Here is a 17253-nt window from a genome sequence, read left to right as displayed (position 1 = left end):
GCATTTTTATAGTAGAACAATAGATATTTTGCTTTCAATGGTTTACAGCGCATCTGGGTACAAGTTTTATTACAATCTCAAATTGCGTACTTAAAAATTTTTTCTTATAACTAGTTAGTGTAATAATTAACACATATCGAAAGGTGTTACAAAATATAGCCGTGATTGAGAACACAAAACGTCCAATGAAAATATAACTAAAATCCGGTTTTCATTTTAAATTTTCTGCACAATAAAATAGTTTTCTCGAAATTTCCTTTTCGTGTTGCAAAATTTATTATCATTATATTTTTTTTTTTTATTAAAATTAAAGTTAGAATTTCAAAAAAAGATATGAAGGTTAATTTTCTTCCAACGAAATTTCGAGAGTGTTTTCTTCGTAACGTCAATCGACATGCATTATTACGGTCACCGTTTTTCCTTTCTTGGTTTGTTTTAACTTTCCATCTAATTACTATTTATTTTAGTAATTATTATTAAATTAAGATTATCGGGTCTGTACAAGACAATTACATTAATTAATTCCATATTACCCATTACATAGTCAGTTACCATAAATAAGATCTACTGTAATCAGCAAATTACCTTATATTCGATAACACTGTTAAAATGTTCTGAATTTCCTTATAAATTCAGAAATTCAACAAAAAAATAAAATTTTTTTTTTTTGTGGTACCGAAAACATTTATAAGTTACGTTTAATTTTACTATACGATTCTTACGATCTTTAAATGTTATTCAAAATTCCAACTATATTTCCAACAGTGTAGCACACAAATCAAACGGAGCTGATGACCAATTAGAGTCGAATTTCAGCTGAGTTTGGCTATCTGCTTAAAAACAATTTGAGCTCTCAAAAGAAGTTCCTGTGGGTTAAAATTTTTTTTTTTTTTAATTTAAATTCATTTCAATTCTACTAGAATGTTACTAACAACTTTTGAAAATAATTAATTTCTTTTAGGGAATTTATTTTTTTAATTTAACGCAAATTTATATTATTCCAGAATTTTATATAACAAAATTTTCTTAAATGATTCAAGTTTTGCCAGAAACTTCATTAAAAAAAAATTTTTTTAAGAGACTTTTGAACTTAAAGGACGAAAATAAAAAGTTATTTGTTGTTTTCGAATAATTTTAAGTTATTAAAGAATTGGTAAATAAAGGAATTAGTAACGAATTCAACCTTAATGCTCATACTGTAATTACTGCTGTAGCTTTTGTTTGATATGACAACCCAGCATGATACATGGAGATGCGTCACACAACTGTACCCTTTGTGTCGCGGAGCGTGGTAGTTTAGTCTTATTGTCGGTACCGTTGAGCTACGACGTTGCTCCTTTTCATTTAAATCTTTCCTCCTGTTTATACGCGAGTGCGCCCAGTGGTTGACGGTGGTACAGTGCAAGTGAAAAAAAAGGGTGGCGTGTGGTCGCAGGATTTTTCCTTGTTTCTCAGTTTGTTATTCTTTTTTTTTTACAATTTATTTTTTCTATGTCTCTGCCGGAAGTGAGTGAGTGTGATGGAAGGGAGCTATATGGATGTATGGCTTTTTCCGATTCCGAATCCGAACCCGTGGACTGGGAAGATTTTCAAGATTCCCTTTGGCGGGTAGGAGAAATTTTCCGGCTTAATCCCGGGGAACAACGTAGGGCTAGGAGAGGCGCCCTTTTCAAGATACTCTTCGAGGGGATTCGTGACGTAAGTGCCACCAAAAGGGAAACCGACCAGGATGAACCTCCCGCCCTTATTTCGACTGAAGAACTCCGTCAGCAACAAGAAAGGGCTCACAGGGGCCCTTCACTGGAGGCGGTTGTCGAGTTATTAAAGTTTGATGCTGCTCTTCAGTCTTTTCGAATTTTAGCGGAACTGGATTCATCTCGCGGGTAAGTCAAAATAATTATTGAAATTCTAAATATTGCTCACTCTCCAAACCCGAATCAGTCAAAAATCAACCAATCGAACTAGCAAACCAAAATCTTACTAATGAATTAGTTAATTTCAGAAGTTTCACTAACAAAATAGTAAAATTAGTAACATTCGGTTATTACTAATTTAAATTAGTAAAAATATTTACTAATTCATTTAGCAATTTGTCGTTAGTTACCAATTGAACCAGTTAGTTAGATATAACCTCTATTTCTATGACAAAATATGTATATTTGTATAGCGGCAGAACAGCAGTTATAATTTTTTTTTTTGATTTGTTAAATTTTCTGTACAAAATATTACAGAAGAAGTGAAGAAAATGTGTTAAGAAAAGAGTTGTTAGTTAGGAAGTGTTATATTTCTACCTGTTTTTAAGTTGGAAAAACTATGATTGACTAAAATATTAATATTCATTTATTATGTTTTTCGTATCATGTGATATTACTTTACTTTATTCTGCTTAAAATAGTTTATCAACTATTTGGGCATACTACTATTACATTTGTTATACTGAGCATGAAAACGTTTATTATTTTTTATTATCTCTACGTTTCAAAAAAAAAAATCATTCATAGAATGATTTTTAATATTATTATTCCAAAACTAAATGTACGCAAATTGTACGAAAATATTTGCCAAAATTAATAAATTGCAATATCAATTTAGACTATAATAAAATCTCAATTCATTCACAAAAATAAACTGAAGTAATTTATAATAAAAAGGAACATGAAGATATTGATAACTTTCAACAATTTTCGAGAAAAAAAAGTTCCTTGACAATTTTTTTTTAAATTCATTTCTTTACAATATTCAGTTTTACGAAGTTTAAAATATTTGTAAATTCTTCAATTAAATATGTATTAGAAATAAATACTAATACTTTTGATATTCGATTATAATCCAAAATTTCAACTGAAATCCACCTTCAAATGAATTCCCATGAGAAAATTCCACGAGGATTTCATTATTCAAATACAAAAAAAAACAATTTCCCGAAAATCTATTGAATAATTACATATGTCTCTTAAAATTGAATTTCCTTTAAAGAACTGCATCAATCAATTTTTTTAAACAATTTGAATCCTTCTGCAAAATTTTATTAAAATAGTAGATATTAAAAATAATTAACTTGGACAAAATTTTTTTTTTAGAAAATAATTGAAATTTTGCCAAGAAATTTATAAAAATTTCTTTTTGAATAATCCAATTTTAGAGAAGAATTTTACTATTTGTAAGATAATTGATAATTTACGCAAAGAAGTGCATTAGAAGTTTTGAATGGAATAATGTCATTCTTTAAAGAAATTCAACTAAAAATTTATTAAAAACAGCATTTAAATTTTAATAAATAAATTGTAGGAAAGGTTCTTAAAATAATTAAATTTCTTGATAAATTTTAATAAAAAAAAATTTTTTTTTTAAAATAATTACATTTTTCGAGGAATTCGATTAAAATTGTATTAAAATAGTTAAAATTCTGCAATTAGCTTTATTATTTATAATTGAATTCCTAACAAGAATCTCACTATCTGACAAAACTAAATTCCTGCAAAAATTCCATCATTCATGAAGACAGCTGAATATTGCGAAGAAATTCATAGAAAATTTGGAAATAATGAAATTCCTGTAAAATTTTTTTTATTATTATTACCTTTGGATTTATTCAAATTTATACTTTTTCGTGAACAAGGGGAAATTATTTATAATAAAAAAAAATAATAACAAGTTAACAAAATATATTTCAATTTTAATTGTTTACTCTAATAAATGTTATTATTAAACAAATAAATAATAAAATGTTCCAGAGCAAATTTGTTAAAATTAATATATAAAAATTAAAAATAATTATTAGAACAATAATCATTTCTTCCTATGCAAAATTATGAAACATTATAATTATTATATTATTATATATTACATTATATTATAAACATAATATAAAATCGAGAGATCTGTCCTTGTGTGAAATTAGTATATATATATTTTTTTTTTTTTTAATTTTTATATACAATATATATACTCCAAACTGTTATGTCAGAGTTCTACGGTGAATTTGTAGTAATAAAATAAGTGAAAGAAGAAAATTCAATACATAAATCTCAAAAACTCTATAAACGGGTACACATATACAATTTAAAATAAATTATGTTATGAATTATTTAATTTTGTATCTATTTGAAAACTGTTTCACATTGAAAGTATTTCAGAATTTTAAGCATATAAAGAAAATGAGTATTGAAATCCTTATTTCACGAAATGATCTAAATTTGAAAGGTAATTTGAAATTTCTGAAATAGAATGGGCTTTTCAAAATATAGCTATCAACATTTTTTAGAGTACTTGAATTCCCTAAACATTTTCTGAGAATTGAAACAATTTGAAATTTAGTAAAATTTTTATATTTTAAAGAATTTTATCTTGTCGTATCGTTAAAACATAAATATAATTTATATTTTTCAAAATAGGTATATTATTCTACAGATTTGCAAGAAAACAATTTAATTCCCGCTGTTGAATTCTGATAAGAATTGATTTAATTTAATTTAATTTTTAATTTAAATTTTAATATCAAAATATAAAAAAATAACTATATATTTTTCTTATTGCCACCATTGTTACAAACCAGAATTAATTTTATTTAATAATACCGAGCTATTTTCATAAATAATGTCAATTTCTGGGAGGACTCAACCGTTCCGCAAATAGAAAGTTCCCTCACAAATACAACTAATATCCATACAATTTTAATAAGATTGAAAAAAAATATGATTGAAAGGAAAATTAAACGCGCCGCGTAGAAAATAGTTTCGGTAGAGTGTATTCAAGCTGAAGAACGATAATCTTATCGCGGTGTTGGATTTCCATAACCGAGCTTGCTACATTGTACGAGTATGCCTGGTTGAACGAGTTGATTTTTTTTTCTGGGGAATAGATTTTATAATAAATTAAGTATGCTGAGCATACTTAGATCATGATTTCAGGCATCACAGTACCTTTTATCCTCAAAAGGGGGCAAAAATATACTAAACAACAAATTAAAATGAGTTAAATTCTTATTCGATTTTTAGAAATTTCCAAAAATTTAATTTGAAGTACGAAAATGTTGTATTTCACTAAAACTTTTTATTACAAAATTCTTATTGTTTTTATTCTTAAAGGTTATTTTCATTTTTAATTATGTCGATTGTTTTTTTTTTTTAACTGAATGTAGTTATGTTATTATGCTGGTCTCCCTTTGTCAAAATTGCAATTATGCGATTATGCTTTCCATTATTTTCTACATTAATAACCATTTTAATGGATTTTTAGCTATTGAACTTTGAAGAGCAATATTAAATATATACAATCTGATGTTATCCCAAACCCGACAAAATGTCAGCCATGCTGCTATGCTTCTCCTCCACAGAAATTTTACCCTTAAAGATTTTCCATTCAAACTTTAATATAAATTTTATGATTATATATTGGCATATATTTAAAAATTTTATTTCTGATCAGTAAAAGGGAAAAAAAGGAGAAGGGGGCTAACTGTGATGCCTGTGATTTAATTTAATTAATTGTAACAATAATAATAGAGTACTAACTATAATAATAAACAATAAAGGAAGATTATAGAGATTAGTTTCAAAATTTTAGTTATTTATGATACTTATTAAACAGATATCTTAATATTACTAATGATAGTAATAGCTTTAATTAACAATTATTATAATTTTATCAGGTTATTACCAAAGCATACTTATAAAATGTGATGCAGGAATTCGGAATAACGTAAACCTAAGAGTGAAATAAATTCCTCTTTTTTTTTTTTTTTTTTTTTTTTTTTTAATCAATAACCAATTACTAATCAACTATTCTTGTTTATTTATTTCAAAATTTGAATAAAATTCCTCGAATAAACTCAATTATATATATATATATATATATATTTTTAATTCTTTGGAGTAATTAGATGGTTATTAATACATTAATTTCCAAATAAACATTAGAAATGAAAATTACAAAATAATGAAATTAACTTCAAGCTGCGAGCAGATTACCGGATCTAGCGCTTTTGTTAATATTGATTGTTGTTCCTTTCAAATTTTCAAATGAGACAATAAAACTCTCTTTTTTTTTAGATTCTTGATTAAATTTGGGTCTTGGAGACCGGCTCCTCGCCGAATGGATGAAACTGACGTGTGGCATCACGACGTGCGTTTAGTTCGTGACAGCCACCCCAAACTTTATTCGAGGACTCGGTGGTATCAAGAATATCGCTGGGATGAACTTACCCAGCGATATCTATGTCGCGGATTCTGGGCTCCGGTGAGTGTAAAATGTTTCGTGCTTGGCTGAGTACATAGTAGAAACTAAATAAGTAAGGAAATTCCTTCTGCTTTCATCTAATCTGTTTACGTTCCTTTTTAGCGGGAGTTTGTGGGCCTCTCTGAAGTTACGGAAGGGCAAGCATTTACTAAAATGCTTCACGGAGCTTGGCGAGTAGGCGGGCGCAATATCTTCTGGTAAGGGCGTGGAAGTAGTTTGTCGTTTTGATCTTATGTAGTAAAAAAAACGAGTAAAGAAATTTCCCCCCCTTTTTTTTTTTAGCTCCAAGCGCGCACTTCCAGCAATACCTCCTTCTACGGGATTCCAGCCCTTTGAAAGAATGTTAAGGCTGACGTTCTTACAAGCTTTCTTTTGGGATGCCAAGGGGCTGGCTAGGGGATACAATCGATGGGCTTTGGTAAGTTTTTTTTTTTTTTTTTTTTTTTTTAGCTGTCAGGGCGTCTGACGCTGTTTATTCCTTTTTCTTAAATTTAACGAATTTAGTTTATATAATTCCCTCATGACTTATCCCCTTTTTTTTTTTAGTCCTTCAACATAGAAAACGAGGAGCAATGGCAAGAAGTGGGTCCGGAGGGCCTACTCAGAAAAGGGGAGTGGACCAGAGGGGGGGATGATTGATTATTGTTATTGAGGGGCTACCCAGGGTTATTTGCCCCCTTTTTTTTTTCACTTAAGTAATTAATTCCCTTTTGTTTCTGTGAAGAGTAAAAAGAAATAAATAAATAAATTAAATAAAATTTAACCGAATAAACAACGACAAAATTATTCATACCATCACCCAGCGGCACCGCGGACAGTCGTGTGAGCAGAAACCCGGAAACTGGTTGTTAGATCAGCTAATTGATTAATGGTTAACCTTATCAAGAATATGGATCTGTTTGATTATATTTAACGATAATATAGATAATCCTTACTTGGAACATATATATACTGTTGATAATTAAAGAAGGTAAAGTTAAAATTTAGTATATAGATTCTGTTATTTAACTTATTCATGGTAAATACTGCGGTTTATTAATTATTGAAATCATTTAATATGTTCTTAATTCCGCAATTCCCTGCACAACGACCCGGAGTAAGTACAAATTAAAATATGCTAAGAAGGCAAACGGCTACTGATTGTATAGTGAGAACCGTCGCTGACCAGGCACTGACCCAAAACTCCCATAGCTCATGGGTGAACGCTCACATGCCAGGGGCATGCGCGCGTTCACCATGTTGACTAAATGGTAGAAAGGAAGTTTCGGCGATTTTGAGGGCGGCCCAAGTGGCTGCATAGTCGGTAAGACCACGTAAGCCTCCCTCATGAAAATTCTTCTCTCTTTCTAATGAAAGAGGGATTAAGCCGGAACCCGTCCCAACGGTGCTGACGTCATCGACGCCTCTCACTACACTGTATTCAACTCTTTTAGGCTTAATATTATAAACAATTGTTAGTATAGCAAGAACTGTCGATGACCAGGCGCTGACCCAAAACTCCCGTAGCTCATGGGTAAATATTCATGTGCAGTAGGCACATGAACATTCACCGCGTTGACTAAACGGTAGAAAGGAAGTTTTAGCGATTTTGAGGGCAGCCCAAGTGGCTGCATAGTCGGTAAGACCACGTAAGCTTCCCTCATGAAAATTCTTCTCTTTTTCTAATGAAAGAGGGATTAAGCCGGAACCCGTCCCAACGGCGCTGACGTCATCGACACTTCTCACTATAATATAGAGCTTTTACAAGCGGAACCATTATAATTATAGTATTATTATTAACTGAAGGTTATTAGATTATATTAAAACTATTATTCCTTATTAAAATAAAAGATTTTTTTTTGTAAAATTATATCTAGAATAGCTATCGTGTGTTTTTTTTTAGATAGTGAAAATCTTAATTGAAATAACTAAAAATACATATAAATGTATATATATATATATATATTTTTTTTTTTAATTCGTGTATTTGCTTTGAATATTGCATTTATTGATTCAATTTAATTTAAAATTCAATTCAACTTAACACCAACCGCGTCTTGTATTGAAACTAACCTTCTTCTGACGATCTTCGAGGTTGTGCTTGGAATAATGAGCCCTTAGTGGTGGGGCGTCTGATAGTTGTGGAGAGCTTTCCTTTTTTCTTGGTGCTGTCTTCAGTGAGGTTGTGGCAGGTCCAGGATTCTGGTCCTTCAATCAGTCATCTGATCTTCCGTTGCTGGGGCTCTTCAATTGTTGCAGACTTTTTATCACTGTGATCAACGATCGAGAGGGTAGAAGTTGATGTCCGTGTAGCTACTGTTGGTTCCTTTTTGGCAGAGACTGGTCCTTTTGAAGATGAAGCAATGTCTGCGTACAGTGAGTCCGGAATTTCCTGTTGGCCAACTGTGTGTTTAGTTTTCCTTTGTGTCGATACTGGTAATTCGAAACCCTCGCCCTTCGCCTTGAAGCGAAGTCCTTGAATAAGGTTGTTGACTCCAGTTTTAAATGGTGTGCGACATATATACAGTAAGAAGGCCGTGCACAGTAGAATCAATCCTCCATATGATCCATATGTCAAAATTCGATGTTCCCCTTTTAGGTGGCGTTGAAGGGACAGTTCCTGCAGTTGCTGCTCTAGGTCATCTAAATTCTTGGAATTCGTCTCGAAGATGGAAAGTTTGGGTTCAATTCCAAGGCCGGATTCAAATTGGGGTTCTGATTTTTTTTGTAAAAGGTTATATTCTGCCAGTAGTGGTGACAGTTTGGTTAGATTTAAATGCAATTCTGATTCAAAGATGTATTCAGATTTTCCAGTTTGGGAGGTAGTGGCTGGTATAATAGTGTCCTTGGTTTTTAAAGAGCAACCAGGGCCTAGTTTTATAATACCGGTGTTATTTAGTCCTATCTTAAGTGGACTAAAGGAATGGCATACGATCGTAGCGATTTCTGGGGTGGCAAAAGAGAACATCCATCCGCCAATGGTAGTTAGCGGTCTCCAATAAGAATCTCGGTTGCTAGTGATCCTTATTTCGCAGGACCTTAAGGCTTCCAAGGTTGGCTTAATTAAGAGTGAAGCTTCGCAGGACACTCGTTGTTGGAAATCAAAAATAGGAACACCTTGCAAGCATGCGTGGAATGAGGTCGTCGTTTTGCAACGGTTCCATTCTCGTTCCTTTAGCAAAAGGTATGTCCTTTGATCCTCATCTATGATTAGATAATCATATTTTGAGCTTATATATGCTCTTCCTGTGCCATTCTCAAAATTTTCTTGGATGGTGGGGAGCGAATGTAGCTTAAAAGCCTGATAATTATATTTTTCCAGTAGAGGAATGTCAATAAGCACCTTAAGTTGGTGATTCTCGCAGAGAATTGTGACCGTAGAAATGCGCATGAGTTCGTCGATGCTGATCCTGGGTCCTGTTAATGGGAATTTGACATCCTTGAGATTGTCCTGGACTTCGCGAAGGATTGGTTCCAGTTGCGCGGAGGTAATGAGGCCTGGATGCAGGTTTCCTTTTCTGGCCTCATGAACTGCATCTAGCATGGTGGATGTAGCTTGGATGCTATGATCAAGTCCCAGTCTCAGGGCTCTTGCTATTGCGTAGGTCAGGTTTCTTCTTTCCATCTCAGCCTTTGACTTGGTGAGGCCTTTGTCGAGCAGCGTCTGGAGTTAGTTCCTGTAGATGTTGCAGCAGGGAACCGTGTCGCTGCACTTGGCTATGTAACGAGTCAAGTTGTGATCTGACGACATGGGTCTGTTTTCCAACAAGGTGCGATAGGTTGGCCTGGGCTTCGTTCAAGTTTTGAATAGCTGCATTATATTTTTCTCCATCGTCGTACGTCATCACGCCAATGATTGGTCCTGCGATTTTCCCTAGGAATCCGAGTAAAGGAACCGCTCGCCTTGTTCGCAATTGAGAGGTCATCTTTCTAGGTGAGGTTGTTTTAGTGTTTTCTAGTTCCTCGATTTGGACTCGGAACTGTTCCTGAAGTTCAGAGGCCATTTCCCATCTATCTTCCCATTGGTATGATTCCATTACATCTAGGCACCATTCTTCTTTAGGTTCGCATTGTGCTCCCAACTTCCTCAGGCGCTGCTTCAGGTCGTCGAAAAATCGGCACTGCTTTCCAACATCCAGGAAGACAGCAATTCTCCAATTGCTAACCGATCTCCTGACTTCCCCGATGTACTCGAAGTACATCCCGCTGCTGGATTGGAAAGGGGTGATCTGGTACTGGTCACTTCCTGTAGGTATATCCGGTCGACTTAGAACATCCCGTCCGTTTCCTGTAGATATGATCGAAAGGAGACATAGTAGGGTTACAACAGCGATTCTCATCATAGTGGGTCCTTGGGCTCTCTGCATCCCTAAAACAATATTAAAATTAGCGATTGAAATCATATGTGGGCAACCATGATTTTGTCCCTATGCTTCGCGAATCTCGTGCCGTTTTCACTTTCCAGGATCACATTGTTATTTTCAGTGAATCCTGCAACAGTGAAAGGACCATCGGCTCGTTTGTCGAATTTATTTGTTCAAACTTCTTTATATACATAGACTTGATCGCCTAGCTTGGCGATCAAAGGCTTAGATTTTCTGTCGTAGGTTTGTTTCGACCTTTCCTTTGCATGAACCAGATATTTGGCTGCAAGACCTTGTAGTTCATTCATTCGAGTAATGAGGTCCTTTAGATAAGAGCCATAAGTTTCAACCTCCGGACCATGAGGCAACGAACTTGGCGCTCTTGCCAAGTGGCCGAACACAAGCTCGTATGGTGTAAAATTCGTAGCCTCATGAACAGATGTATTATAATTGAACATGGCAAATGGAAGCAGACGATCCCAATCGTCGAAATCCTTCGCATAATGTTTGATATAATCCGTCAGTTCAATGTGGCTTCTTTCAAGTGCACCATTTGTTTGTGGTCGATATCCGGAGGTGGTGAGCTGTTTGACGCCAAAAATTTTTTCTAATTTACGCATCAATGAACTCACGAAACTCGCTCCTCTGTCAGTCAGCACGCATCGTGGTGCTCCGAAGACAGAAAAAAGGTTAGTTGCCACTGCGTGGGCAATTGTTTTAGTCTCGATATTTGGGATTGGGACAGCAATACAATATTTGGAAAAATTATCCTGCATCGTGAGGATGTGACGATTTCCATTCGGGGTTGTTTGTAGTTTCCCAACCGTATCCAGCGAAACTTTATCAAAAGGCATTGCTGGAGTGTCGGTAATTAACATCGGCTCCCTAGTTCGTGCCCTTACTAATTTGTTCTCGAAGCAACTCTTACATCCGCGTATGTATTGTGTAACTTCGTCGCGCATTCGCGGCCAGTAGTATCGTTCCCGAATTCTACGGTACGTTTTGGAAATTCCTTTATGTCCACCGATTAGACTGGAATGGAACTCGGCAATGATGTCATTGCGCAAATTTACAGGAGGAACTTCTATTCTTCCGTGGCAGAGGGTGATAGTAATGTCGCCACCGCGGAAAATTCCTGTAACGAGTTCAGCCATTTTTCCTTGGGGAATTGCACCTAACAAATCTACAGTATTCGCTATTCTACAAGAATTTTGACCATTTGTTTCTAAAATTTTCCTTAAATTTGTAAGTCCCCTAATCACATCATCCCAACTAATGTCGTCGAAATGATACCTCTTTACTACAATCGAATAAACTCGATATTTTCCGTTACGGGTAATATAAATTTGTCCTTTCACGGGTTTGCTATCCCTAATCTCTCGGAGGTCAATCTTTTCCGTCGCAATTAGTAGTTTGGCGATCGGACTAGTAGGTTCGCAATCTTCAGAAATGAAATGTGCGTAATTGTCACGTCTGTAGGTCAAAGGTTCGGTCCACTGATTTTGGATAAATTCAAAAGGCTTATTATTTTGTGGCGAGGGTTCTTGGGGTACACCATCACTATCATTTTCACTTCCGATTTCACTGTCATCATCACTTCCTGATTGCGAAAGGGGAGGATCAATATAGGGTTCTTTAATGTCTAAGAGTGAGTTGCCCGATAGTACATTATTCGATCGCTCCTTATCGGTTATTTCCTGAATTCGTCTTGGTTTCGAGTTTGCTTTTCTATTGATTAAAGCTTCTTTAGAGGTGTCGAAGTTACTCTTAAATCGAGTGAAGGGGGTTGATTGTGCAAAAGGGGCTGTTGGAGTTCCTGAAAGTGATAGGTTTGATGCTTTTGATTGTTCATCCTTCGCAGCTTTGAAGACTTCTGGTATTTCTTTGAATCTAACGATGCTCTTTCTTTTGGGTCCTGGCGGGCAGGTGGTCAATGGAGTTTCTTGGGAATAGGCAGGGGTGTCAGTGGCTGGTCGATATTCGATAGGATCGTCGGTTTTTCTTCCGGATTGATCCTCAGCTCGGCTCTGGTTGTATTTATCCAGAAATTCCTTTACTCTCCTTGAAAGTCCATCGTCATATTCATCAACAGGATCCTGGGTCCTCAAGTAGTCCAAATGCTCTTGATCATCCTCACCATCGGAGACACACTGTCTTCTGGAAGCGTGGTCCAATCCTTCATAATCCCAGAATAGGGTGTTGTTCGTGAGATTAGAGACACCTGCTCCTGCGTCTGTGAAGGAGTTGAATTTATTAATGGATTCATTCACTCCTTGGATAAGATGTTGAGTTTCGGTAATAGGATCCTCCTGATTACTTGATTCACTGCTGCTGTTGCTGATCCTTCGTTGCCCTTTGATGATTACTTGGTCGGGAGGTAGTTCTTCTGATTCTGACTCCGAAGATGATGATGAATCAGGTTCGGGATCCTTTAATGTTCCTTCTCTTGCCAGTTGATCAGCATTTTCGTTTCCAGGAATTCCTTCATGACCGGGGACGTGTTTCCAAACTACATCCAAAGGTTTCAGAGTCTTGATCAACTTCTCGTAAACCTTTCGATTCTTTACAGGTTTGTTTTCAGTAGTCTTCCAGTCATTCTGCTGCCATCTGGGTACCCACTCTTGGACGCTCTGCACTAGGTATTTGGAATCAGTGTTGATCCTTAATTTTCGAATTCCTGCTTTTATAGCTTGTTTAGCAGCAATAGTTGCTGCTTCAATTTCTGAGGCGTTGTTAGTTTGCTTGCCTCTATATCGCTGCGAGACGTTGAGAGGGTGATTTTTACCAAACCAAACGCCGACTCCGGCTCTCGGGCTGGATCCGCCATTTTCACAACATGCTCCATCAACGTAGACGTCTGTATATGCGTCCAGGGTTTCGTCTTTGGAAGTGGAGGGTTGAGAAAGGGGAAGGTGAGGTGGAAGGTTGGGAAAGGCACTGTAGGCTTTCCGGAAAACAGGGGGATCAGAATCTTCTTCTGACAACTCTTTGATTTCCTTTTCTGGTTCTTCCTCCGAAGTTGCTTCAGTAGCAGACGATAGTGTAGAGTCAGTGTCGTCGGGGTCTACAGAAATGGCACCCTTGCGCGGGCGCAGGCGGTTGGCGATGCAGCTCTCGTCTGCCGCGTTTATTTTTATTTTTTTAGTGGGACGGAAGGTTTCGTCGCCTGTAGGTTTCGCTGAATTCGTGCTGCCTACTGGTCTTCCTCTGCCCCTGGGCTCAGATTTGGGTTTCGGTTCGGCCTTACGTGACTGCTTTTTGAGATTTATTTTAGGTGGGTCAGATCTGACCTCCAGGTTGCTGGGTCTCTTTAAAATAGTTAGTTGTCGTTGCTGTCCTTGACTCGTGGATGGTTGTCCAAGATATCCTCCCTTTGCTGCTGGTTTCCTGGGGAGGGTGGGGTCAATAACCTTTTGTTTTGTTCCGGCTTTTGCAGGAATTCCTGATTTTGATCCTTTAGATTTTAACCCTTCCTTTAGGCTTCCGGTTCGCTCTAATGATTGGGTAGGCCTTTGAAGTAACCTTTTCTTGTCTTTTGGATCGTTAGGATTCACTCGCGCACTTTCTTGTTCTTTACTAGTGGAGGAACGATTAATGGGTAAAGCTCGATAGGCTTTAGGGCTAGGGCTCACATCGTTCAATTGTTTCGACACTTTCGATATAGCGCCTAGGTTATCCGGATCAGAGGAGGGTAAATCCGACCAGTTGGAATCCGAACCAGCTTTAGGCTCACCTGAATGATCAACAGGATTGTTGGATAGTGCTTCAACAATTCTATTGATTTTTCCAGGTTTGCATTCAAACTTATATTGATAATTCTGCATACGAATCCTCCATCTTTGGATTCGGGCTCCAGGATTCTCAATATAGGTCATCTAGTGAACTGGTTCAAAATCGCAAGCCAAAGTAAAATCTCGTCCATAGAGATAGGGTCGGAAATGTTCCATGGCGTATAAAATGCCGAGACACTCCTTTTCTGCCTTCGGGTATTTTTGTTCATTGGCGTTCAAAATTTTGGAATAGTACGCGACGGGCAAATCGATGTTGTCCTTTTCTTGAGTTAAGATTGCACCTACCGCATACTCGGAGGCATCACACGTTAGTTTAAAAGTCGCGTTAAAGTCTGGATATTGGAGAACAGGTTCCTTGCATAAATACCGCCTCAATCGAGAGAAACTGTCCCTTTGTGGTTTTTCCCATTTCCACGTGACGTCCTTTTTTAACAATTCTGTGAGGGGCTTAGCGTGTTTTGCATAATCTTTTATGAATCTCCTGTAATACCCCGAGAGGCCAAGAAAACTCTTAATGTCTCTTGGTGTTTTAGGGGGTGGAAAATTTTTTATTGCGGTGATTTTATTAGGGTTCGGTTTTACCCCTTCTTCACTAATAATATGTCCCAGGTATGCTACCTCAGTTTTTAGGAATTCGCACTTGTCGGGTTGAAGTTTTAAATTAGCTTCTCTCAGTCTATTGAATAGCCGTCGAGCCCTTCTATCGTGTTCTTCTAAGGTAACTGAATAGACAATAATATCGTCTAAGTACACGAACGCTTCAGAATCTTGCATTGTGTTTAGGACACTATTGAGCAACCTTTGGAAGGTAGGGGGTGCGTTTTTTATTCCCATAGGCATTCGTTTATATTCGAAATGTCCGTTTCGCGAGGAGAAAGCAGTTTTGTGTCTGTCCTCGGGGTGGGTTTCCACCTGGTGGAAACCGCTCGCTAAATCAAACACGGTAAAGTACCGTGCACTTCCGAGTCGGTCAAATACGTAATTTATACTTGGAAGCGGAAACGCGTCACCTATAATACTGTCGTTTAAAGCCCTATAGTCTACTACGACTCGCCATTTCTTTTCGCCCGATGCATCCATTTTTTTCGGTACTATTAAAAGAGGTGCATTATAAGGGGAGTTAGAATGCCCGATGATACCGCTATCAAATTGTTTCTTTAACTGATTGTCAATTTGATCTAATGCTTCGAACGGGGACCTATACTGTTTTTTGTGTATGACTTTATTGTCTATAGTCGGGATTCTATGTTGTATCAGGTTAGTGCAGGTTAGCATTTCCCCATTTAGGTGAAATATATCTGCGTAGTCCTCTGCCCACTTAGAAACGATCTTACGCTCGTCAGGAGCTAGGTGGTTCAAAAACAGTGCATTTTTTACCTTTATAACTCTATCTGCATAAGTCGGGCACTGTCCGGGGTCAGGAGTGTCATTCTCTGAATCCGTTGGTTCTTCCCCCGGGAATTTACAAAAATCGAAAGGAATTAGTTCTTGGGGAGGGATGCGTACATCAATATCTTCCTCGGTGGTATTAATTGCCATTGCGTGACAGATGCCATTGTTATTTGTGACAAGGGCTTCACCTAGGTAGAGTCCAGTGGGAGTCTCTATTCGGGGAAGATATCCCTGCTTAAGGTCAGAGGTTATGACATCAATGGCCACAGGAGTTCGTGTTCGAGATTGAATACGCAGAATTCGCGTGAAAGGTTTAATTTCAGACCTCAGGGCTTTCCTGGCTTCCAGTGATTCCTTATCAACAAAGGGGATAGGGGTCACTGGGTTGGACACTGTTACCAAGGTATTGTGCCTAAAGGAAATTTGCGCCTGTTCTTTCCGTAAGTATGGTCTTCCGAGTATCCCATGTGTGGAAATAGGAAAGCTATCTCGAACCACATGGAATTCCACAGGGCTGCTGGAAATAGTTAAGCTAACCGTTCCCAGTGTTGTTACCACGTGATTTGTTATCCCGGAAATCTCAATGCACTTGTCCTTGACAAGTGTGAGTTCAGGGTTCAAAACACATAGTTTAACCAGATTCGAATCTGACCCTGGGTCTACAAGGAATTGAACCTTGTCACGCTTGAATTCTGGGGCCTGTAGTAGAACTACTGGGGAGTCCTGGGCCGCTGCTCCTGTTGTAGAGAACCGACAGTGTTCTCGGCGAACTGTACATTCCTCGGACGCTGGGGGGTCGGGCTCGCTGTCGCGTCTTGACGACGAGCCGGTTGATAGTTTAAATTCCCCTGGGGGCGCAGGAGAAGTAGCCCTTGGCGAGTGTGCTAGCACCGATGATACCCTTGATTTTGTCTGGAATATTGTCCAGGTGCTCGGACTGATTGTTGATTTGCTTGTGGGATTGGCTGTGGAATTGGCTGTTGGAATGTTGGATTAGGATAGTATGAGGAGTTATGAGATGGAATATTCATCGGGAGTGGGGAAGGGTACGGAAATGGGGGTGGGTATTGAGGCATCATTGACCTGTAGAATTGACCCAACTGTTCCGGAGTGAGATGGAGTACATCTGAGGACCGATGATTCGAAGAGGAGGGGGCATGGGACGCAGATCCTCGTACTGGGTCAGACCTTCTTTTTCCCTCCGAATTATGTTGTTCTAATTGTTTAGAGTACGGACTGGGGGGGGCGGGGTCTTTCTTCTATCTTGTTAATGTGATACGAAGTGGAACGTGGCTTTTCCGAATAATTTTCACGTTCCTCTGCATGGAGCGCATACTCCAAGGCCTCCTTCATGTTGTGGGGGTTACGGGCATCCACGAATTTTGATATTTCGGTGGGTAATCCCTTGACAAAAGCGTCAAGCGCGCAATCCCTAATCGGTTGGAGGATAATATCGCATTCCCTCCGCCTAATTTCCCTATCATCGTTTG

The 17253-nt window shown here is 37.3% G+C and overlaps 1 protein-coding gene across 1 annotated transcript; it reads left to right on the top strand.

Annotated features, from left to right (window-relative positions):
- Positions 1–1126: 1126 nt before the first annotated feature.
- Positions 1127–7994, top strand: LOC122513066. The gene is made up of 3 exons (XM_043629301.1): positions 1127–1883; positions 6051–6655; positions 6784–7994. Exons 1-2 carry the CDS (start codon positions 1492–1494, stop codon positions 6265–6267), a joined length of 609 nt encoding a protein of 202 aa, XP_043485236.1. The 5' UTR covers positions 1127–1491; the 3' UTR covers positions 6268–6655; positions 6784–7994.
- The last annotated feature ends 9259 nt before the right edge of the window (positions 7995–17253 follow it).

This window comes from Leptopilina heterotoma, unplaced genomic scaffold (genome assembly GCF_015476425.1).
Source record: "Leptopilina heterotoma isolate Lh14 unplaced genomic scaffold, ASM1547642v1 Lhet_132, whole genome shotgun sequence".
Classification (NCBI taxonomy): Eukaryota; Metazoa; Arthropoda; class Insecta; order Hymenoptera; family Figitidae; genus Leptopilina; species Leptopilina heterotoma.
The sequence above is the reverse complement of the archived record's forward strand: the minus strand, read 5'-3'. Positions and strand labels throughout refer to the sequence as shown.